General features: G+C 40.6%; 1 protein-coding gene across 1 annotated transcript in view; it reads right to left on the bottom strand.

Moving 5' to 3' along the window:
- Positions 1-25,915, bottom strand: part of CUL3 (cullin 3) — a 102,926-nt gene that overhangs the window by 49,804 nt on the left and 27,207 nt on the right. Inside the window, exon 3 of the mRNA XM_077827286.1 lies at positions 13,538-13,651. Within this exon, the coding sequence (XP_077683412.1) occupies positions 13,538-13,651 (114 nt within the window). The remainder of the gene's footprint in view (positions 1-13,537; positions 13,652-25,915) is intronic.

Below are 25,915 nucleotides of genomic sequence, written 5' to 3'. Positions count from 1 at the left end.
TGAGTCATAAAACCAGCGTCTCTGTTGAGACCACAATTTTTAGTGTCCCAACAGAATTATGCATTTAAGTTCCCATCGTGCCCGGAGTGCCTTTGCTCGATTCCACATCCACTTCCTTCGGGAGATGGACCGTGGCTCCCACTTCTTCTATGCCCTGGAGAAAAAGAAGGGGGCTAAGAAGCACATCACCTGCCTTCTGGAAGAGGACGGCACCCTCCCTCAGAGATCCAGAGGAGATGTGTGGGAGGGCCAGGGCCTTCTACACGAGACTTTTCTTCCCGGATCCGACCGATCCCAACGCTTGCAGAGTGCTCTGGGATGGACTCCTGACGGTCAGCGTGGGCAACCGGGACCAGCTAGAGCTGTCTCTCACTCTGGCTGAGTTCTCAGAAGTCCTCTGTTGCATGCCCACGAATAAATCAACTTTTGAAGATGCTGTGAAGATTTCCTTTGAGGACAAGGGCTGCTAGTGAGCGACCTACAAAAGAGCCCTGGAAGCTCAAAAGCTTGTCCCTTCCACCAACAGAAGATGGTCTAATAAAAGATATCACATCCCCTACCTTGTTTCTCTCATATCCTGAGCCCAACATGGCTACAACAACACTGCACACAATTGTTAAAAGACCGACATTTTTCTTTAAGATCATCACAAACAAACTTATTCCACCTCCATCTCTCTGCTTAGCCTCAACCTGAAGCATTGGCCAAGAAACTCATATATCCAACACTATTTAATATACATTTCAAATATGGGCCACAAATCCTCATAAAACAGTATTCCACCTATTACATATGGCCTAAAGACCATTCCTCTAGAGCCCACCTGCCCATTACTGGATAGTGGCTCCTACTCTCATACACACAGACCAAAAGAAAATCAGCGATCCCACTTTTTGTTGAGTGTTCTAACATTTGTATTAGGAGAAATGGTAAATAAGAGAGTGCCTGATAAACTTTCCTTCCCCATTCATTTGTATGTCTCTCTTATCTCTATTCATCTCTCCAAAAGTAAACAGGATGAGGTGAATAAATCAGGTAGGGGCTACAATTGTTAACTGGCATTTGATAGTATAGTGCTGAATGAAACCATGCATGTGACATTACTAAGACACCATCAAGAGGAGGAAGTTCTTGTGGTTTGTACTAGTACTGTTGTGAGATGATAAAATGTTTGCCCTTATTTTTAAGAGCATGCTCCATAACTCCAATAGCAAATCCGCTACTTACTGAAAACATTCCTACACCAACATTTTTAAGGTCTCAGGATATTCATTAATTTTAATACACATTAGTTTCAAAATGTGCTAGTTCATTCCTACCAGATTGTACAATATAAAAAATTATGGAGATTTTTATAGCTATGCATGTCAGAGTGCATACAAATTCACTGTAGGAAAAAGGTCAGTATTTGAATTGGAGATATAAACACTTAATTGATATTCCGTTAAGCCTCACCGGTTTGTTTACCTGCCGTGTCCGAAGGTTCGGCTGATTGCGGCTCCCAGTGGCCGCAGTTCGCGGCTCCAGGCCAATGGGAGCTGCTGGAAGCAGTGCGGGCCAAGGGACATACTGGCCACTATTTCCAGCGGCTCCCAATGGCCTGGAGCAGCAAACTGCAGCCCCTGGGAGCCTCGATCAGCCAAACCTGCAGATGCGGCAGGTAAACAAACCGGCATGGCCCGCCATGGGCCTTCCCTGCACTAGCGGCGGAACAAGTTTGGGAACCACTGCTCTAACAGATACTATACAAAGAGAAATGAAACAGTAAAACGTGAACAGGTGAGAAACATACACTCTGTGGCACTTATATGAATCATTTAACAATTTGGCCTCAAAGCAATGACTGTTACTAACTGGCCTAACAAATTCAAACTCCTCATGTCACATAATGAAGATGGTCGCTAGAGGATATCACCATTAACCAGACTTTCCTGATACCTTGAGACATTGTTATTTATTTCACTGCCTTGTTTATAGGCTTGCACGCAAGAACATTATAGTCCTTGTCTTGTGATTCTTGAATAAAACCAAGACAAAAAGTGTACTTTTGTAAAAAAAAATCAACAAAGTTGAGGCAATTAAAAATAACTTAATATTCTAGGCAACTTTGAGGAAAAAAAGGGCATACTAGCTCCAAAGAAAATTTATGAACAGAGTTTAAATACTAGGGTATCAATTGACGAGATTAAAACCAGGAAAGTGACTGATCTGTATAGTATCCATGGTATCAGTATTAATGATGCTATTACAACAGTAGCACCTCACACTCCAGTGAATCTGTGATGCTACAGAGTTAGAACAGCACTACTGTTGCTCCTGAAGCTGCAGATATGCTTTCCACTGGGGACAAGTTACTTTTATTTTTTTTATTTGATGCTTTCAAAAACTAGAAACAACTGTGGGACTAAAGCCCATGTGGCCTAGGTTTAGTACACAAAAGTTGTAGACCAGGGAGCAGCATTTACTTCCCAGGAAAAGCAGCAGCAGCAGCAAGTGCTTGAAAGGATAACAGAAACTCCCAGGAGCCAGGGGTTGGCAATGATTCACAAGCTAGAACGTTGCTGAAGTGATTATGGACGCAACCTAAAACAAGTTACCTATTCTAAAATCAACTACTTTCCCAGTCTCTCCATGGGTATACAAAGGAAGAAAGTAAAGATGAGTTCTCTGGGGCAGGAACTGTCTTCAGTCACCTTTTTTGTATCGTGCCTAGCACAATGAGCACGTCTACACTGCATTTTAAAACCCAAGGCAGCCAGTATCAGAGCCTGGCTCTACAGACTCGGACTCTGCTATGACACTAGAAACAGTTGTAAAAATGTTTGGGGTTGGGCTGCAAAATGGGCTCAAAAACCCACCTCCCTCACCAGGTTTCAGGTCCCAAGCTCCAGCCTGAGCCCGAACATCTACATAGCTTTTTTTGTGCTGTAGCATGAGCCATGCAAGCTTGTGTCTGTAGACCGTGGCTCTGAGGCCATGTCCATACTAACCATGCAAGTCGATTTAAGTTAATTTAAATGGACGTAACATACAGCGGCATCTACTTTGTGCTCAGTCGACAGGAGACACTCTCCCATCAACTTATCGCATCCACGGACCCACTAAAATCGATGTCTGCTGCATTGATCGCAGCAGCACTGATTTAGTCTGTAGTGAAGACAAGCCCTTGAGACTTGCTGCCAAGGGGTTTTTAAATGCAGTGTAGGCACGCACCCATCCTGGACCAAGCTTCCTCCATGCTACCATGATAAAAAATAAACGAGCCTCTTCTCCCTGCCCCCACACATATGAGCCATGCGCAATGGGAGTCCCCTGTATTCAGAGGGCAGAACTCACAGGCCTATCCATCAGTGCGGACCTAAGCCAAGGAAATGTGGAGGGCCATGGGCTCTTGTTCTGTGCCCCAGTCAGCATGGAAGTAATACACACAGAACGTTCTTTAAAGGTAGCACAGAATATGCATTCCTAGAAAGTCCTGGATAGCATTATGCTCTACTTGCTAGAGCTCCACTAAGGCAGTACATTCCACACCACCCAATCTAGGGCTCGGTTGTAGCTTCATGTCACAAGCTATCCTTAATTGTTTAAATCTGCCTGTCCATTCAGGTTTACAGAAAATCTTTGGTTATATGCAATTTGACACTGGCTGTCGTAGACTATGTGTAAATCAAAAGAAGTAGAGCTTGTTTACATATGTAACAACATATGGTATAGCTAAACAACTCAAATTCAATTATGAAACTGAAATATGTCAAGTGAGCTAATACTGCCTTTAAAACACAATTACAGGTCACAGAACCATGCACTATTATGTAATGGACCTACATGAAACTCAGATTGATGCCAGGAAACATTCAAGGAAGACAAAACTAAAGAAAAAACAATAACATAATGCACTTCTGCTTTAAAGAAGCTGTAACTCAAAACTAGCAAAGTCCTATAATTTACAGAAGGTTTTCAATATCAGAACAACAATATCAGGCAACTGAAACCATAAATGTGACTCACTACAACAAACATCTTGGCCCAGGTATGATTATTAGTATAAAAATGCATAAAACTATATGTATATACACATTATTAACCTAACTGAAAATGGTACTTTAACATTAAAGAAGTAAAATTAAACAAAAAAGAGGAAAGAAAGGTGCAATATTAGCTTATCAACATTACCCACATATAACTTCCTTTTTTCAACTTGTGTGTAAGTTTGAAACTTTCATATTTTATTTTAGGTTTTTGTATTACAAATTATTTCTGCAGTTTGCAAAAAACAAACCTGCACATTAGTTAATTCCACCTTTTCCTGATCATCATTGCTTTGGATACAGTGTTTCAGAAAGATGTGACCTATGCAGTTAAGTATTTATAAACAAAGCCATCCTCCAAGGGCAGCTCAAGTAGTTACAATATAATAATATGATATACAATATCTACAATATAATAAATGATCTATAATCTCCATAGGCACATTTAAGAAACAAATTTGTAGTAAAACAATTACCAACAGCCAGTGCTATTTTAATGGCTTTTATGAAATAAATTGGTATCTTCGCTCCAGTTTTTAGTGGAACTGTGTACACTTGATAAAAACCATCACCATATAGTTGGCATCTTTGTTTATTTTCTTCACTTAGGTGATTAACATATAAGAGACTGATGGACCCAGCTACTTTTGGCCCTATGTATTTAGCTTTCAGCTCACATTAAAACAACTCTAGGAAGGTGTTAAACTTACTTGGTAGAAAGAAAAGGAGTACTTGTGGCACCTTAGAGACTAACCAATTTATTTGAGCTGTAGCTCACGAAAGCTCATGCTCAAATAAATTGGTTAGTCTCTAAGGTGCCACAAGTACTCCTTTTCTTTTTGCGAATACAGACTAACACGGCTGTTACTCTGAAACCTGTCATTACTTGGTAGAAAGATTCTAATAGATTCAACCCATTACAAAACAATTAAACAGTGCAGTAAACTAGGTAGACTTTTTGTAAGTCATTCTGTAACAAAGCTATGTATGTATGGTTTTCAAATGTTTTTAGCACCATCTAAGCAAGAATGAACTGTTCTTTGTGGGTAAATCCACCATGCTGAGGAGTCCTGTACTGGGGAGGAGGCTATAAAAGAAGGACTGTTTATTGGCATTCAGTTCAGCCAGGTTGCATGTATATTAGGTGCATATCTGTAGATTAGAGGAGTTTTGAAGATTTTTGAAGAGTTTTCAGAGATTTAGCTCTCCATTAATTTTAATAGCTATTAATTAACAAGTTGGACGCTTACCAGGTTCCATTTCACTGCTGTGGGCACTAAGTGGGAAAATGAGGGAGAATCACAGCTGTTATGCTCTTTGAGGCACAGGGCAAACACCTGGCACTGATCTTGCACTCATGGAGCCCAAGAGCACCTACAATGGGATCCACACCAACACACACTCGAATAAAAACGCACTTTTTAAAAAACATATATATATTTTTAAGGTGCTAATATGGTTTGAAAAATGTGGGTAGACCTGAGGCTTGAAAGCAGACTGGTGGCATGGTATTGTGCATACCTGGTTTTGTCAGATAGTAAGGATTCTCAGTTTGTAGCCCTGTCCATCTGACCATTCAAAGGGACATTTTAAACCAAAGGAATTTATCATATGTTAAGTTTATGCCTTGATATTAATTCACTAGCAGTTCAAACGCATTTCTGCTGATAAACCATGGGAATCTGAATTCTGCAAGTAATGAACCTACACTTCAAAACCAAGAGTTCATAAACATCAGAAACGCCAAGTGGAAACAGCTGAACTTGGGACCCACATTGTTAGGTACTGGTGAACTATACATGTGTGATGGATGAAAACTAACACACATAAAATGGATATTAATAAGTGCAATGCATTCACTGAAGCATCAGCAATAAGAATGCAACAATGGGTACTTTGGCTATCTTGAAATGTTTACTAATTATCCAACAAGTGGGTAAATAAGTAGATTGAGCCTGAGGACATGGTCTAGGGGATGTCCCTCATTTAGAATGTACAAAACATTCTCCTTTTCTTTACTAAACAAAAGCATCTCTGCTGACAGTATCTGCAGATAAACAAGGTACAAAAATTTGGCTACATTTAGATATTGTTTATGACTTTACCTGTGCTTATATGTGGGGACGCGTATAAGTAGTTTCGACATAATGAGCATCACAGTGTAATGATAGATGCCAGTCATATTTACTACTTTTGGTTCCGACTCATTTTAGAGGATAAAATAAGAGCAAATAATAATACCTAGCATTAAGCAGTACTTTACGTATCTTTAAAGAGCTAAGCAATTAAGTCTCAACATCACTGGGAGATGCTACTGGTTACTTGATCAAGTCGTACAACTGTGATTAAAACTCAGACATACCTTCCTCCCCGTCCTATTTTAAACCAATAGCATACGTTGTATCAAGGGTCCATTCAAATGAAACAAACAGAAGAAGTGTAAAACTGCAAAGATACGGGAGTGCTAAATTTTTAAGCCAACACTTAAGCCTTCTGTTGGATCATAAGACTCATTTCCCATGGCAGAGCCCTTCAATCTATAGCAAGCCTTCCAAATCCATAGGAAAGAAAGCACCCTGCCCAACATGCTGGTTTCCTATCAGATAGGGCTATCTGGAAAAAAACGATAGAGGAGGTAAAATGAAATTTTAAAATGAAAGGTATAGACTGGCCTTTTAATAACAGAAGACTATCTGAATGGTAAGTCTACTTAGAAACAGGCTTTAAATAAAGCTCTATGACTTTTGAAAGTTTTATTAGACCAATTCTTTACACAACATGTTAATAGATAAGAAACATGTATTGTTTTTGTTCAATAGTTTCTTAAAGTCTATCATTGTAAAAGTTTATAATTCAGTGAAATAAAATGACAAATATGTAGTTCAAGTTTCAGTATTTCTGCTGCTGTAGGCAAAGCTATTTTCTTCTGATAACATTTCTTTTTATGTAATTCATTTTTCTCTATTAGGTTCTCACTTTGGTGTAAGGGAAAAAAAGCCTGCTGAAAGAGGCAGCTAATTAATCAAATGGAAGCCTCAAGAGAACAGTTGACTATTCTGGAGTATTGAGAGCTGCCAAATACTGCACTGAAGGTTTCCACAAAGTAACCTAGTATTGGTTACTTCTAACCAAGGTTAGTAAGTGGATTTAAACACAGATGGTCAACTTTACTTCTTTGGCACTACACAATGTCTCATATATTACTTCTGGGGGAATTCTGTACCACTGCGCAATACAGAATTTTGCAGAACTTAATGTTGTGCAGGCAGAATTTCCTTTCCCCGACAGAAATGGGCTGCAGTGCTGCTAGCCACCACTAGGGGCTACTGGAACCAGCAGAGCCCAGCTCGCACACAGAAGACACTGCTGGGGGGAGGAAGCAGCAAAAGGGTTCCTGGCAGCTTCAGTTCCCAGAATGCCCTGAAGGAAGGAGAGAGCCGCACACAGGACAATCCTTGCAAACCTGGGACTGAGCATCAGACTGTTTCTCCCTCTGGATCCCTGGGCTCTGGAGGGGGAGGGAGATGGATGTCTGGGTTGGGGGGCGGGGCATGGCTGGGCTCTGGGGGTGAAAGTATCTTGGCTAGGAGGCCCCACAGCTGGGCTCTGGGGGACAGGGGGAGATTTGGGTGTACTGGCTGAGGGGGGCCCTGCGGCTGGGCTCTGGGGGGAGGGGCTGAGGTGTCTGGCACCCTGGCTGGTCTTGGGGGAGGGAGGGCTAAAGGAGGCAGAGAAACAGGAACTGTGTTGTCATAGGGGTTTCTTTAACTCTCTATTCCTGGGGGAATTTTTGTGCAGGTTTGAACTGTTACGGGCAGGTATTTTGAAATAAATGACCAAAATAATTGAAACTGGCATAATTATGCAGTGTTATATTGACAAATAAAATTTGCAGAATTTAAAAATATTGTGCACAGAATTTTTAATTTTTGGTGCACATTTTTTAGTGCAGAATGCCCCCAGTAATAATAATATATATACACTAAATAAATAGCCCAGCCCAGCCCAAGCCCAGCCTCACTCATATATAGGAATCTGAGGCAGCCCTACCAAGTTCAGATGGAGAAGAAAAAGACGACTGAACATGTACCTAGTTATCATTTGTATTTATTCCTGGAGGAATTCTGTACTCCCCCCAAAAAAAATTATAATAAAAAAATAAATTCTGCTCACAATATTTTTTAATTCTGCAAAATTCTGCATATTTTATTTGTCAAAATAACACAGTATAATCACACCAGTTTGAATTACTTTGGCGATTTATTTCAAAATACTCGTCAGCAAGTGTGTCTGTAAGAAAACCAGACAAAAACAAAAGATTCAAGAATTTTTTTGTTGTTGACAGCTTCTTTAGTAGGCATATTAATATAGAATATTGAGTAATTCATTTAAACTACAATAAAGAAATGTATTTCATGACCCCTTTGAAGCAGTGCAAAGGTTTCGGGGAGTCAGGGGTAATGGAGGAGCTAAGGAAAAGGGAAGGAGCCTGGGAATGAACCTGGAGGTTTGTTGAGTGTGGACAGAAGCAGCATGGAACTGGGGTTTTTGGAAGGACGGGGGGAAGAATAGTTAGGGAGCTGGAGAGCCTCCCCTATGCAGACCCTGGCTGACCCCTAGCCTCTCCCTTCACTGTACTTTCAAAAGTCAAAACACTGAAAGGCTGGTGGGCCCACTACCATTTTTATCCATCAAGCCCTGGGAGAAGGAAGAGGAGTGAATGGCCCCAGCAGACACTGCTTTTTTTCCCCCTCGGGATATAGCTACACTGTTATTGAGACAGTGCGTATGGGCATACCTGCACTAGCTTTGATTGAGCTAGCTTGCTAAAAATAACTGTAGCTGCAGCAGCACAGGCTCAGCTAGCCATCCAGATACAATCCCGCCTGGGACCCCAGATACATAAATCAAAGCTAGCATGGGTATGCCTGCACAAGTTGTAATTGTACCTCCCGACTGCTGTGTAGACATACACTAGAGAAGACTACAAGTTCATGCATGAGGTGTGTTAATCCTGAGAGTAGGAACATATAGGAGCAATTTTTAAATGGAGGTGATTATGTCCAAATTTATGTTAGTGATTACAACCAAATATTATGGATTAATACAACATGATCCACACAATGGCTTCCAGCACAACAGTAAAACATGTGACATTGATAACAAAAGACTGCCTCCCAACAACCTGGAAAGTTTCAATAGTGTATTCATCAATCTTAAGGCAGAGATCCCTGCATAGCTAGGACTTGTAACTGCAGAGTAATTCATGACTGTCACATGCAAATTAAACCAATACCACACTCTGTTGATAACACCAAAATAAGAGGCGTGCGCGCACACACACACACACACGTGACCTTGAAGGTTTGACATAATGGGCTCAACCAGAAAGTGTCCATATTAAACTTAAAATACTACAACTAGGAAGAGGGGGGGGAAGTATATATACATATGAGGTGTTAGGAGGAAATAAAGCCACATCCATCATATTAAACCAGCCTCATTCATCTTGCCTCTTATCTATTGCTTTTCACGTAACCAAATACTCTAGTTGCCACAAAAAGATCCTACAAGGGAATCCCTACTTTAAGAAACATCATACAATTTGAAAGTTGGGAGAACCACTGGGTTAGAGGATAAGTGCACACTCAAACTCAATCATAAATGGCACTCACTGGTATCCTGATTGGCGCACACAGAGGAATACTTACTCTGCATGAAGACTGAACCATTTATATTTTTCCCTGGTGGTTCCTTCACACCGCAATTAAGGTATACTGACAAGTCTGTATCAGGAAACTGGATCTTCCTGGGACTACACAAGTTCTGTAGGTAAAGGACTTCAGTCTCCAGGACTGTTAGTACTGCACCTTTACAAACACTAAATTTCACTCAAATTTTATAATATAAAACCAATAAGGGAGCAGGGTTTCTATACAGTCTTAATATTTCAGCTCACCATAACTTGGAGACTCGTGGAGTGTAGCACTTCCGAACAGAGTCCCACAGCACAAAGTTGTTTACCTTTTAGTAGTGTATTGACCAATTAAGACTTTGTTCTAGCTAATTCCAACAAACTATGATCCTCCATCTTTATTTTATTGGATCCACTGGCACTCTTGACATGCTGCAGCACAAGCAATCATCTCAGTCTAAATTTGGTAACCAAGGCGCAGAACACTTTCTTGCTTAACCACCTTTCTGAGCACCTGACTTTTGGTAAACTGGGGTATTAATCCAACTTCTTATGCCTTACTACTAAGTGTTTCACAGGATTTATTTAAGTTCTACATTCCTTTATATCAAAAGCTGCATTAACTGGTTCTTATATACAGATGGCACACAACTCAATACATCTCTATATTTTCTCAAGATATTGGTCTTATTGTTTATTTTGAGTTACACTTAATAGATGTAGACTAATCCTTTTTGCTTTCCTGTCTAGTTACTAGCCTTGCCGAATTTATCTCAGAGTTTATCTCAAAACAGAATCCTTTTGGTCACTTCTGTTCCAATTTATCTGTATATCCATCTACTTATTGTATTTAGACCCATAGATTTACATTAATAAATATGTCTAAAATTCGTGTTACTTTATAGTTAAAATGAAATGTTTATTTCCTTCTTTTATCTGCATACTTGGGCTCTGGCTTAGAGGATGTAGTACTGTGGTTCTTTCCCTGTTAGATAACAGTATGGTCTAGCAGAGTGTGCTGGATCTGAGCCTCGAACTCCAGAGTCCGTAAATCACAACTTCTGTCTCACTGCCTAGTCTGTAAAACAAGTATCATTCCATCTTAACTAATTTGAAGATGTCTTGGGGATCAGTTAATGTTTATATAGTACTTTATTTCCAAAGTGCTAAGTTTTTAAATTACATTCTCTGGAGAAACAAGGGGTTGACTTGGTCTTTTAATGCTTGTGTTTTTCACCCATAGACTGAAGTTTTAACTATAGAATTAAAAGGCCTGGTCTACACTTAAAAGTTTTGTCGGCACAGCTATCTCAGTTAGTAGTGTGAAAAAATCACACCCATAACTAACATAGCTATGCCAGCAAAAGCTTTACTGCAGATGCCGTTACACCAGCAAAAAAGTAATTTTGTTGTAGACCTTATTTCATTTGGGGGAACAGGTATAAGCTTTGTCAGCAAAAGAACTCTTGCTGCTATAAACAGTGTCTACACCAGGAGCGTTTGCCAGTATAGCTACGCCAGCAAGCCCTTTGTAATACAGGCAAGGCCTAAGGCTTCATATGTTGTATATGATCTGACTTTCAGCGACTGATTGGTGTACACACCTACTAACAACTTGTGTTCACTTGCAGAAGTATCTGTAATCACCCTCAGTATCACTCACTAATTCTAGATACCAGATCTTGATCCAGCCTGCTGGCACTCTCCACTGAAACATTAATGCAGAGTGTTACCACAAATTTTAAAAAAAGATAACTTTTTTCCTAATTATCCTTTAGCGGTTCTGTTTGTTGTAAAAAGCATGTTAAAATGTGTAAAAGCAAACTTCAGAAAAATACTATTCTTAACTACGTTTCCTGTGTTGCCTTGAAATATCTGAACGTAGGTAACACAAAATGCAAGCCTTTCTGCCATTTTGGATGTATGCATTGTTACATAGACTTCGTTGCCAGAAGATCACCAAATTATATGAGTATTAATTAGAAACTCTTAGAATAAAAGATCTTCCTCAAGGAAAATGCCCATTAAACACACATAGAACTTAATGAATTAATTATAAAGACTGCAAGATGTGGTCCACAGGAAGTACCCATAGCCATAACCTGTATATTTTTCTCAATTCAAGTTCAAAAATACCTCAAAAAAAAAAAAATCTTGTGTGCACCAAGCTTTTGCATAGATAATTTTATTCAGAAGCTGTAATTGGCTGAAAACAGGTATTTAGAAAGGAAATATTAATGTTGGCACTTGAGACTTATAGAAGGTCAGATTTCCTGCACTGACAAGCTTAAAGATTAATAAAAAACTACCTACAGGGGAAGAAGGTGAAGTGAGAGAATTCAATAAAAGATTTATTTTAAACTTGATTGTTCCCCTCCTTTAACCTAAGTCCTATTTTTAGTCGTCTAAATTAAAAAGTAGTACCTACTAAGGAACATAGTAATTGCCATACCAATCAGAGGTCCATCTAGTCCAATACTGTCTCCTGACAGTGACCAACACCACATCCTTTTATTTTCCTAAGTAATGTGGTAGTTAGGTACAATACTGTCATTTTACAACCCTAACTGGTTTTTGCAAACAAGTTTTTTGGTTCTGGAATATGAATTGTGGTTTGAGAGCATATAGGAGTCCATTCTACCACCTCCTCACCAGAGACTAAATTCCCTTCTGAGAGCTCAAACTCCATAGTGGCTAACTTAAACCACACTAAAACCCTAGTGCTACAGACCCAAAAACTAAGGACACCATCATCCAAGTTGAAAGAAGACCTCTATTAGCTATCAGGCACTGAAGGATCTTTATGTTATTTTTGAATTATAACCATCCAATTGAAGGCAACATGTTCACACATGCACCATGAATGATTCTGCTCCCACTAAGTCAATAGCAAAAATAATAATTTGGAGCCATGTAAATCCAGAACAAAACTCGTAAATAATTTTGCTTACTGTCTATTTTCCTCAAATACAGCTAGCACAAAGTTTCAAGGAGATTCCACTATGCTGTAAGTTTGATGGAAGAGTCACCATCTGGTTTTCAGTTTCAGGATAACAAAAACATTAGACAAAAGAGAAATTCAAATCAGGGTAATTTTGTCTTCCTGTAATTCTACAGCATCCTGATAATATTATCTTCAAGATTTTGCTGAGCATTTATAGTGAATATGTTTGGAAGTCTCCAAGCCGAATTTAGAGGTGATAACAGAGGTGTCCTAATCTAGGACTTTAGAGTGGAACCTCATTGCAATTTTACACCTCTCAGAAACCTGGCAATCTGTAAATTGGGTTCTCACTCATCAATGGATAAATAGCAGACTACGCTGAACGTGTAAACGTAAATATCATGAGGCAGTTTAAGACTACTATATTAGACTGGCACAAGTCTGAGAAAAGTGAAAGCTCCTTTAATTGAAAGAGAGGAACCATTCAGAACCAACTGCCCAAATAAAAACAAAGTAAACCATGTATTCTGAATCAATTACCCTTACCTTTTTGCTTGGCTTTTGAAAGCCTTTTCCATCCCTGAAGCACGAGTGACAGCAAGAAACAAAGAATTGAACAACACTTTCAATAAGCTCTGCTCTGTCTACCAAACAACATGATGATGAAATAAAAAGATCAGTTTACCATTTTCTTGTTCATGTAGGTTTTTTAGTAGTTTATCTTTGAGATAAATTACTTCTCTAGGAAAGCAGATTACTGTGCATACCTTACTGCTCCTCCTCCTGCCACGGTGGTCTAAAAGGAAAGCAGCTTACATTTCTGAGGACCAGGCTGTAAATGATGAAAAGTGGAATACCACTATTACCCACCATGTACATGAGAATGTCTCTAATCATCACCATTGCTGTCTGATGATCATTCCACGCTTGGTTTAGTGTTTGAAGAAAGTTGTTATTCAATGAATTTAACACATCTTCTCGCACCTGTAATGAAACAGGAAGATAATGACACATTAACAAATTAGTTTTGACGCTAGAAAGTTCTTCTTCAAATCTGCAGACCGCTACTCCATATTTGCTGTGCTACTATCTCAAGAATGTCAGCTACTAGGGTATTGTCCTAAGTGCTGTCCACCAACAGCTCCTATTCAAATTCAATGGAAATTGCAGGTGCTCAACATCTCGGGGGTGGGGGAGAAAAGGCCAAAGCTTACTTACCATTATCCGCTTTGAAAGTGATGCCTGAATTATCAAAATATGAATAACGCACATAACCTTTACACATACTAGTATTGCTATTTAGCTTGCCTAATATGCAGTGTCAAAACTAAGTGAATATTCTTAGACATTTGAAGTCATTTTGTCCTGATGACATCCACTGCATGTACTTAAATGAAACCATAGTTTAACTTTAATGAAAAAGATTCATCTTTAAGACAAACAAAAAGCATACACTTACTTACATTTTGGACCAGTCATACAAATATTAAACAAACAGCTAGGAAAAGGAAGGTTTACTTACCACAAATACAAAGGCAAGGACTGTTACTAGCTAGTATACAACATTCTATATTTGTTCTCCAAGAGTATTAGCTGCATATAGCTGGTACAGTCCCTTTGTAAGTAAGGGGCAAATCGAAATAAAAACAAGATTTCTATGACAGAAATGAATATTATGACTCCCACTGCACAGCAACTCAAAACAATGAATATCACTGTAAAGTGTTACAATCAGAAGTGAGTTTAGGTGGGCCATTGGACATGGCAAAGTTTAAAAAGGGATGGTATGAAGAATTGGCAGCAAAGAAGAGTTTTTAAAAGGAGCATTCATCTAGTAAGAGATTCCTCCAGAGTGTACCAGTGCAGTCACTAACAACAGAACTCCAGGAGAGAGAAAGGACTAGGGAGCTAGCAAGCAGTAATTGATAGTAAGGAGGCTAAAAATGACATTTTATGAACAAATTCCCAATCTATGATATTCATTTATTTTTAACCATTAATGCTGTTTGTCTACTGTTGCACTCAGTTTACCCAGTGAAACCAAACTAGTTCCAGTTTTCATAAGCTACCACCGTGTTGCAATGTTTGGGTGTTTAAATCATAATTAATTATTGGAATGTTCTAATGACTGAGTTTATTTATAAAATTTTGTAAAACATTTTGGGGGTTGGGGGGACAGTATGTTGTGCCATAACCCTCCTTTCTCCTCTTCCAGGTCTTGCCATATACTTTTTGCCCTTTACCTCTTGCCTGTGGTCAGTCAGAATTCTCCCCCCACCATCTAGGGGGATGAATTCTGTTTGGTTTCAGGTCTCTATATTCGCAAGGGCAGTGTGAATGATTCAATTGCTGAAAATTTCATATAGTGTCTAACTGAGGTTATTTTGAGCTTGGTACCTTATTAAAGGGACAGTTTGAAGGCTCTGGTACTTTAGTTTTGGCATAGTCTCATTTAAAGCTTTTTCCAAATTATCAATCTCTTGCTTTTAGCAGTCATTAGATAGACACAGAATGTGCTGCCAGTCACTGTACAGCAGGATTTCCCTTGAATTTATCATCCCTTACCCTGTAAGTGAAGTTACTGGAACAAAAACAGCATTAGATGGCTTTGTTTTTTCTCAATTTTACAGTCCCATAACATTTATCTCCACATGGGACTGTTTGTAGCTCACGAAAGCTCATGCTCAAATAAATTGGTTAGTCTCTAAGGTGCCACAAGTACTCCTTTTCTTTTTGCGAATACAGACTAACACGGCTGTTACTCTGAAACTTAACATTCTCTGTCATCTAGAAGCCCCAGGGTGCCTGTCAGCTCCTCGTCTGGATGGCTAGACAAAGTAGAGTGCATTAATCCATACAATACCTTTTACAGCTGAGACAGAAGTTACTACGTGGCTAAGCTGAGTTTCATCTTGGATGCATATACATCAATGACCCTCAACATGCAAACCATTCGCACGTGGCACCATAACAATATGGAACAGTTAAACACTACACGTTGTTTCTTACAGAATAAATTGTAATTAACCAGTATCACCCAAAAGTTAGCTGTTTGCAGGTGACAGTAAGTTAGCAGATATAAGAAATATACACATGTGCAGCCCTCTATATTTCTCAGATACCAGAATTTACTTTAAGCTGTATTTGGAATGTTATGCTGAGTGTTTTTAAAACACATAGAAGCACTTAGGATACTGCTTCTTTGCACTCACTTTCCCACAAATATTTCTCTGCCGTTTCCTCATCTAAGACACATATTAAGTCTACCACAGTTTGCATAAAAAGAAGGATCTGTGGTCACTATGGGTGTCTTCACTGCAGTTACTGAGGGCTACAGTCCAGACATTGCCCCTAACCCCATTCCATCTTCCAAGAAAAACCTCTAACCAGAGCTATGAGGGTGTTTCAAGCCTAAGCTTGCAGGCACAGCTGAGTACAGGCTCAAAATCAGTTTTTTTACTTGGGTTTTGCTTCAGCCCAGGTTAGCAGCATCTACTTTGTGGTGAGAATGCCAGCTAATCAAGCTTGGGTGCTGTTAGCCCTTCAAAAACATATCCCACAATTCCACCTAGGCTCTACTTTGTCGACTTAATTCCTCCATTCTTCTGCACTGGAAACCACTGGCTCAGTGTTTAACCCCCACATTCCCCAACTCCACTTGAGCTGCATTCCACAGTATCTGAACAGAGATACTGCTCAAGAAATCCTCCTCACAGGCTGCTAGTTGGCCAGAATCTGACACCAGCCTTTCGGTAAAAATGTGGTGTGACATCAGGATGAATTCAGAGAGAGTGGCCCACTTTAATGCATCATTAAGAACCAGGGATGTCTTGCTAGAAATCCAGCCCAGCACAGGGGCTAGTACAGTACCATTGTACACACTGCCACATAGCTCTGACTTGGTTAAGGCTTGCAGTGTGGATGGCTCATGCAAGACTAGCCTGGGCTAACTCTGATAATACGACAAACCCTACCTAGCCTTGCTCACATGTCACAACACAATTAACGCTTTGGAGTTATAAACTAATCTGCATAAAATACAAAAGTAACTGTGTTAAAGGGTAGCTGAAGCCTTGCAATCAGTGACACAGCTCTGTCACTGAACTTGTCTTCAGACTTTGAGACAAACTGAACAAACTAGCAAAGACCTATCTGAAGGTTTGCTGTGTGAGTTATCTATAGAACTATACAGAAGACACACACGTGTTTAATTGCTTCAGTGTATGTATTTAAGAATAAGTTAGATAGCCTCCTATATTCACAAAGGTGAAAGAAAGCTTGCACAAGATTTGTTTTAGACTTTCATTTAGACTAGGACTGTTGATTAATCGCAGTTAACTCACATGATTAACTCAAAAAAAATTAATTGCGATTTATCGCACTGTTAAACAATAGAATACCAACTGAAATTTATTAAATATTTTGGATGTTTTTCTACATTTTCAAATATATTGATTTCTATTACAACACAGAATACAAAGTGTACAGTGCTCACTTTATATTATTATTTTTGATTACAAATATTTGCACTGTAAAAATGAAACAAAATAAATAGTATTTTTCTATTCACCTCATACAAGTACTATAGTCCAATCTCTTTATCGTGAAAGTGTAACTTTCAAATGTAGATTTTTTTGGTTACATAACTGCACTCAAAAACAAAACTATGTAAAACTTTAAAGCATACAAGTCCACTCAGTCCTACTTCTTTTTCAGCCAATCGCTAAGACAAACAAGTTTGTTACATTAATGGGAGATACTGCTGCCTGCTTCTTATTTACAATGTCACCTGAAAGCAAAAACAGGCGTTCATATGGCACTTTTGTAGCAGCACTGCAAGGTATTTACGTGCCAGATATGCTTTGGTACCACCATTCCAGAGGACATGATTTCATGCTGATGATGCTCGTTAAAAAATAATGCATTAATTAAATTTGTGACTGAACTCCTTGGGGGAGAATTGTATGTCTCCTGCTCTGTGTTTTACCCACATTCTGCCATCTATTTCATGTTATAGCAGTTTCGGATGATGACCCAGCACATGTTCATTTTAAGAACACTTTCACAGATTTGACAAAATGCAAAGAAGGAATCAATCAGATTTCTAAAAACAGCTACAGCACTCAATTCAAGCTATAAGAATCTGAAGTGCTGGCCAAAATCTGAGAAGGACAAGATATGGAGCATGCTTTCAGAAGTCTCAAAAGAGCCACCCTCAGATGCGGAAACTACAAAACCCGAACCACCAAAAACAAAAATCAACCTTCTACTGGTAGCATCTGACTCAGATGATGAAAATGAACATACATCAGTCCACTCTGCTTCGGATCGTTATCGAGCAGAACCCGTCATCAGCATGGATGTATGTCCTCTGGAATGTTGGTTGAAGCACGAAAGGACATATGAATCTTTAGTGCATCTGGCATGTACATATCTTACAATGATGGCTACAACAGTGTCATGCAAATGCCTGTTCTCACTTTCAGGTGACATTGTAAACAAGAAGCAGAAAGCATTATTTCCTGCAAATTGTAACCTAACTTGTTTGTCTGAGCGACTGGCTGAACAAGAAGTAGGACTGAGTGGACTTGTAGGCTCTAAAGTTTTACACTGTTTTGTTTTTGAGTGCAGTTATTTTTTTGTACATAATTCTACATTTGTATGTTCAACTTTCATGATAAAGAGATTGCACTACAGTACTTATATTAGGTGAATTGAAAAATACTATTTCTTTTGTTTTTCACAGTGCAAATATTTGTAATAAAAATAAATATCAAGTGAGCACTGTATACTTTGTATTCTGTTGTAAGTGAAATAAATATATTTGAAAATGCAGAATACATCAAAATATTTAAATAAATGGTATTCTATTATTAACAGCTCGATTAATCACGATTAATTTTTTTAATCGCTTGACAGCCCTAATTTAGAGAGATCTTGGCTTTTAAAGAAATTTAGCTTTTTTTTTTTTAAAACTGTTTTTCTTTTTAAATTTTCTCCTTGCATAGCTTTACTTTTAACTAACTTAGTGTTAAATAGCCTGTGCAGTAGATTTATGGTATAACGTTTTTCCTTTTGCAATTTTGAGATCTGGTACAGTACAAACAGTTCAGCCATGTAATTCCCTAAACTACACCACTTGGCCCAGCTAGCCATATCCATCTTCTGTAGGGAGGAAAAAAAATTATAAAATATATGACTCCCATTTCATGAAGGAACTTAAGTATGTTTAAGTACCTCCTGAACTGGGGCCTAAATCTGCTTTTTAGCTAAAATTCGAGTTAAAAGCTTTTATTGCAGAAGTTTTCCATTCATTATAATATGGTATTATTAAAGTAAAAGAGTTTCTACATTTGTGACATTAGATACTCTGTATTCACATGTAGCTTTAAAATAACGTATTAAGGTGTAATTTTGTATTTTCCATGAGGAATATTTGTTCCGCACCCTTTGCCCCTTTTCTAGAGGAAAGAATAAAAAACATAATACTGAATCACATTTGCTTTCTAGTAAAGGATTTTTACATTTTTTTAAATATACACAACAGATTACTGTAAAATGTAAATACCTTAAACACACACACACAATATGCCAATTACCCATGAAGGAAAATACTCTGTTGTATGGTATTTTAGTGTCAGTTTGGATTATTTACCAGGTTTTTTAAAAACAAAAACAAAAAACCACCACACAACTCTCTCCTCTAACATTTTAACTTTTTATTATTTTTAGCTGTAGTTTTTCCTTTTTTCTAGCCATGGTATTGCTTATCAGCAAAAGGTTCTGGGGCTCTAGGCCTGCTGGCTTTTGTTATATTTAGGGTGAGATTTTTGTCCCGGCATAGCTGTGTCACAATTGGAGCAAAGGGACAACACTATCTGGAATGTGTGGGACCAAGCCATGGAAGGGTAAAGCCCTGAGGTGAAGCTAGGAGCTAAGCCCAGGGCAAGAAAACAGATACAAATGAAGTGCAAGGTGCCAGATACAGATGGCATAGGACCAGCAGTGATGTCACCAAAAAATGGTTACTTGCCTTTCGTAACTGTTGTTCCTTGACATATGTTGCACATGTCCATTCCACTCTTGGTGTGTGTGCACCCCACACAGATGCTGGAAATTTTTCCCTCAGCAGGACCTCTTAGGGCAGCTTGAGCACACTCTGCCGCTGCACACCACTGGCATAAGGTTAAATGGCCCAGTCGATCCTGAGCCCCCTCAGGTCCTTCTTTCTGGAAACTCCAATGTAGAGAGGTAGGAGAGTGGGTCATGGAATGGACACATGCAACACATCTCAAAGAAAAACAGTTACAAGAGTTTAGTAACTGTTTTTAATTCTTCAAATGATTGCACATGAGCATTTGACTCTTGGTGACTCCCAAGCACAGGGATCGGAGTTCACATATACACAGACTGTAGCTCGACCAAATTTGGTATTGTCTCTAGAGTACTAGATGATGGCATAATGGGAAGTATGCACTGGTGACCAAGTTGCTGCTTTACACATGTCCAGGATAGGGAATCTGTGCTAGGAATGCCACTGAGGAATCCTTGCGATCTTGCAGAGTGAGCAACCAGCTTGCATGGTGGTCAAATGCTTACTAGATCATAACAAGCACAGATACAAGATGAAATTCTCTGTTAGGACCCTGAAAGATTTTTCCTTCTGTCCCTATAGCCACAAAATGGTTTGGTCCTGTCTATGTAGAATGCCAGTGCTCATCTAACATCCAATGTGTAAACCGTTGCTCATCCCTATTTGCATGTGGTTTGGGGTAAAATACAGGTAATTACATGGACTGATGTGAAAATCTGCAACTACCTTAGAGAGAAAACTCAGATGAGGACATAAGTGCACCTTATCTTTAAAGAAGGCTGTACAGTGGATCGGATGCAAGGGCACACAGTTCAGAGGCTCTTCTGGCAGAACTGATAGGAATTAGGAAAACCATTTTCCACGAAAGGTATAGTAAACAGCATTTTGCCAAAGGCTCAAATGGTGGTCTCATAAGTTTAGACAAAACCAAGTTCAAGTCCTAAGAAAGGAACAGGCTCCCTTAATTGAGGGCACAAGCTTTCCAGGCTTTTAAGGAATCAAATTGTCATGTCATTAGAAAAAACATAAGTTATCCATGCAAGAGTGGAAAGCTGATACTGCTGCCAGGTGAACCTTGATAGAGAAAATTGCTAAACCTTGCTGTTTCAGGTACAGCAAAAAGTTGAGCATATGTTGGATGGACATCTGCATTGGTGAGACTCCGGTTTGACAATCCCAGATAGAGAACTGCTTCCATTTTGACAGGTCGGTTGCCTTGGCGGAGAGCTTTCTGCTACTTAGTAAGACCCGGCAAACTTGTTCCAAGCCAGCTTCCTCTTTGGGATTTAACCCTGGAGCGTCCAGGCCATTAAATTAAGGGACTGCCAGTTCAGGTGGAGCAGCTGATTGTGGTCCTGAGAGATCAAATCCGGGTGCAACTGAAGTGAGACTGGAGTTGCCACTGAGAGGACCAGGAAGTCATAACCTTGGGCAGGCACATGCTTGTTCTCAGCCCGTTTTGAAGTGGGGTGAAGAATGCAGAGGTCTGCCACAGACCCTTAACTGTCTCACTGAGAGGAAGAGCCATTCTGGAAGGATCTGCAGTGGCTAAAATACTGACTAGGCAGTGTGAGGATTCTTTTACTTCCTCCACCTGTATGCCCAGATTTAAAGCAACCCTCTAACAATTCTTGGTGTGCCTTAGTGTCATCTGGGAAGATGACATGACCCCTCCTGAGACTCCCTCATGAGGGGAAGAGGAAGAGAAGCCGAGCACTGGCTGCAGATGCTCCTCCATTTCCTGATCTGCAGGGTCCTGTTGAGCTCATAGACTCATAGACTTTAAGGTCAGAAGGGACCATTATGATAGTCTAGTCTGACCTCCTGCACAATGCAGGCCACAGAATCTCACCCACCCACTCCTGTAATAAACCCCTAACCTATGTCTGTGTGAGCTACTGAAGTCCTCAAATCATGGTTTAAAGACTTCAAGGTTCAGAGAATCCTCCAGCAAGTGACCTGTGTCCCACGCTGCAGAGGAAGGCGAAAACCCCCAGGGCCTCTGCCAATCTGCCCTGGAGCTGGTTCTTGCTGTCTGGCACTGGACTCTGTACCAGAGTCAAGAATGGGTGCTTCCCAGTGAGGAGGTGCCGCAGGCCTTTCCAATGCCACCGAATAGAAGTGCCCGGAATTCGATCTGGAAACGGGGAAAGACCCACAGACTCCAAAAAAAAGACACTGGACAGGTATAGGGCCCCCAGTGATCTCCTGGCCACCCACTCTATGGTGATCCAGTGACAGGATACATGATAGGATGGAAATATCTGGAGGAGGGGTAGAGAGTGTGGCTCCGAGACTGGGAAACGCTGCACCTGACCTCCAATTCAGAAGACGACAACTCTCCTTCCACTGACCATGGAGGCGCCATTCCAGACAATCGGTGTTGGCGATCGGTGCCAACATTGAGAGGTCTGCAGTAAAGCAAACACTGTGGGTTTTCCCTTTGATGGTACAGAAGGACAAGCCATCAGGGGTACATGAGGCTGGCATGATACCGACTGCTGTAGCAGTCCTGCTGGTTCTCCTGTGTTCGCCAGAACTGATAGCATCGACTCTTGTACTGCCAGCAATACTGGCACTGACGGAGTCAGGAGGTCTCTGGCAGCTGCAAATGCCTCTAGTATGATCGATTCCACGATAAACTTTATACAATGCAGTGCCACAGGTGTGGAAGGTGCTTCCTCTAGCTCTGGGCTTAACACAGCCTACCTAAGCAGTGTAATCAACAACAATCTGTGGTTCTGAAGCAGAGGAGTGCTTATACTCAGACTGCACTCCACTTATCCCCATGCCAAGCAGACTTCAGTGCTGGGGATCTCCCCCTTTCAGCAGTCTGCTTCTAATACCTCCTAGGCACTGGGGATGGCAAAGTGGTTGTTGGGACTCAGGCACAGTAAAAGGCGCACTCCTTACCAACGTTGGGGCACTCGGTGCCAAGTTTTACCAACCTGACTCAGATGGAGGTCTCCATGAGTAAAAAGTTTAGGCTGACTTCATGATCTTTCTTCATGCAAGGCTTAAAGTCCCTGCAAATTTGGTAATGCTCCCCAACGTGATCTTCCCCAAGGGACTTCAAACAATTTGAGTGTGGGACGCTCAAGGGCATAGGCCTATGGCAAGAAATGCAGGCCTTGAAGCCTGGTGACTGAGATGTCCCTCAGAACCAGGAATCAACCAAAATCATCAGATGGGGTAAAAACCTAACAAAGCAAACACTAAACTATTTACAATAAAATGCAAGAGAACAGAGTCCACTGAGAGTACATTGTCTAGATAATATACTTAGTCCTGCCGTGAGTGCAGGGGACTGGACTAGATGACCTCTCGAGGTCTATGAAGAGCAAGAAGAACAGCAACCATCATGGGCAATAAGAAGGAATTGAGTGAGCTCATGGTCAGCTGGCCATTTATACTACTAGATACAGTGGCATGCAGCAGGAGAGGGCGCTCAAGCCACCCAGATAGTTACCACTGAGGAAAAAATTCCAGCAACTGTACGTGGAGCAAATACACATGTGCCATCACTTGAACAAAGTTACCTATCAATCTATTTAGATTTGATAGACAGTATGATCTCCCACTACTTAAATGCACCATGGTTCAGTAGATATGGCACTGGACTAGGTGTTAGGACACCTGGTTTCTATTCTGATCTCTACAACTGAACTGCCATGTCATCTTGGACACAGAACGTCACTTGTTCCATTTCCCTTCCCATTCTTTACCTGTCTTATCTATTTAGAATGTAAACTGTAGGGGGCAAAAATGATTTCTTGCTTTGTGTTTATGCAAAACCTAGCTCAAAGAAGCCTCAATCTTGGTTAGCACCTGAAGGTGTAACTATAATTCAAGTAACTATAAAAAGCTATTTTTAAGCTCATTAACTACACAATACACAGAAGAAACTGCAAATGTAAAAGTTAGGTGTCCCACTACCTACAACAATTCAGACCATTTCATACTTGAACCACTGTGAGGGTGGTTTAATACTTTTATCTAGCTAAAGTTAATATAACGGGTTTTTTTTAATTTTATCTTTCTTAGATTTTATACTTGTTACATTTTAATTTTAGTGCCAGTGCTCACAAGTGGGGCTGGGACTTGGCAGGGGAAAACATTAATGATTTTAATTACAACTAAATATATTGCAAAAAACGTATCAGCTAGTGGCTTTTTGTTTGTTTTTTAAAGTTACATAACTTTTTTCCTCAAAAGGTCTGGTCCAGGGGTGAGCAAACTACAGCCCACAGGCCATGTCCAACCTGTTGGACCTTTTAATCTGGCCCTCAAATTCCTGCCAGGGAGCGGGGTCAGGGGCTTGCCCCGCTTTGCGCTCCAGCCGGGGAGCGGGGTGGGGAGCTTTCTGTGCGGCTCCTGGAAGTAGCAGCATGTCCCCCCTCCAGCAACTATGCATGGTGGCAGCCAGGGGGCTCTGCACGTTGCCCCCACCCCAAGCACCGCCCCCGGCAGCTCCCTTTGGCAGGGAACTTTCAGCTGAAGATGTTTTAAAGACTTCCGCCCACCCTACCCCCGGGGCCACACCTCTGCTTAGGAGCTGGAGGGGGGACATGCCACTGCTTCCAGTAAGCACCGCCTGGCACCTGCACCCCTGAGCCCCCCCACGTCCCAGCCCTGATCCCCCTCCTGCCCTCCAACCCCTCAGGCCCAGCCCAGAGCACCTGGCTGCACCCCAACCCCCTCATCCCCAGCCCCACCCCAGAACCTGCACCCCCAACCCTCCCGCACCCCAACCATCTGCCCCAGCCTTGATACTCCTCCCACTCTCCGAACCCCTTGGTCCCAGTACGGAGCACCGTCCTGCACTCCAGCCCCACCTCAGAGCCTGCACCCCCAGCTGGAGCCCTCACCCTCTCAGCACCCTAATCCCCTGCCCCAGTCCTGAGGCCTCTCCCACACCCTGAACTCCTCATTTCTGACCCCATCCCAGAGCCCGCACCCCCAGCTGGAGTCGTCACCCCCTCCAGCACTCCAACCCCCAATTTTGTGAGCATTCATGGCCCACCATACAATTTCTATACCCAGATGTGACCCTCAAGCTAAAAAGTTTGCCTACCCCTGGTCTGGTCTCTTCCTAAGTAAAGTCTGGCTGAACACAACTTTCAACAAGCAATTAAAGATAGCAGAGCAAGAGTTCCCACCTACACAAGAAAAATATACATTTGTGTTCCAAACCTGAACAGCACTAACCATGAAAAATGCTTTCAAATAGATGAGTAGCAGCTCGCTAATCTCTGGTGTCTATTAACCACAGATAAACCTCTGTATTACATGCACAGCACAAGCACCATACCTGGTATACTTAATTATGAGAACGTAACCTGTTCTCACAAGGGTATCCACAAAGAATGAAGCCCCAGCTCCAGTGCTGTCTACCCAGTGAGCTGCCTTGGAACCACAGACCCTGCAGTCCCCCTGTCCAATGCAGTCTGCCAGGCGAACTGACAGGAAACCAGGCAGTTTTCTAAACATGCCTGTATTCTATTGGAACTTCATCAAATCAAGCTGTCCCCACTAAATGTTTTGTTTTGACAAATTAGCAAAAAATGTTTTGTCAGAATTTTCCTAACCAGCCCTAGTATCCACCATTTGTTCTTTGAAGGTATAGATAAGTGAACACCTGTGACTAGAATGCATTCCAGTGATTTAATTAGATACTTAATGTTTCAAATACTGACATAAGTAGTAGTGTTGGAAAGAGCTATCAAAGATGTAACGATTTTTCCACTAAACTTTCAGTTAAGTAAAATGCTCAGTTAAATAGATTGAACTGTAATTAGTTGTTTCATCTGCCTTGCAACAAGTACTACAAGAAAACTGAAGAGATGTCTAATTTCAGAACCGAACCAACTTCTACCACCTGTGTATATGCTCCTAAACACCACTAAGTCCATGATAATGTAGAGATGTTTACAGGCATAGATTTCTAAAAGTCTCAGACATTTACCATGTTACATGACCAGTCTTGACAAATTCAGTAATATCTCTGAGGCATTAATATATTACAATAAAAGGACATATACGTGCAAAATCCTATAGTCACTTTATACTCAACCTGTCCTTGCATTCACACAATGTAAAAAATATATATATTTAAAGCATATTTTAGACTGAAGTGGTCTGGAGCGAAGTCTTTA

This window comes from Eretmochelys imbricata, chromosome 9 (assembly GCF_965152235.1).
Source record: "Eretmochelys imbricata isolate rEreImb1 chromosome 9, rEreImb1.hap1, whole genome shotgun sequence".
Lineage (NCBI taxonomy): Eukaryota > Metazoa > Chordata > Testudines > Cheloniidae > Eretmochelys > Eretmochelys imbricata.
This window is presented reverse-complemented; position numbering and strand designations above follow the sequence as displayed.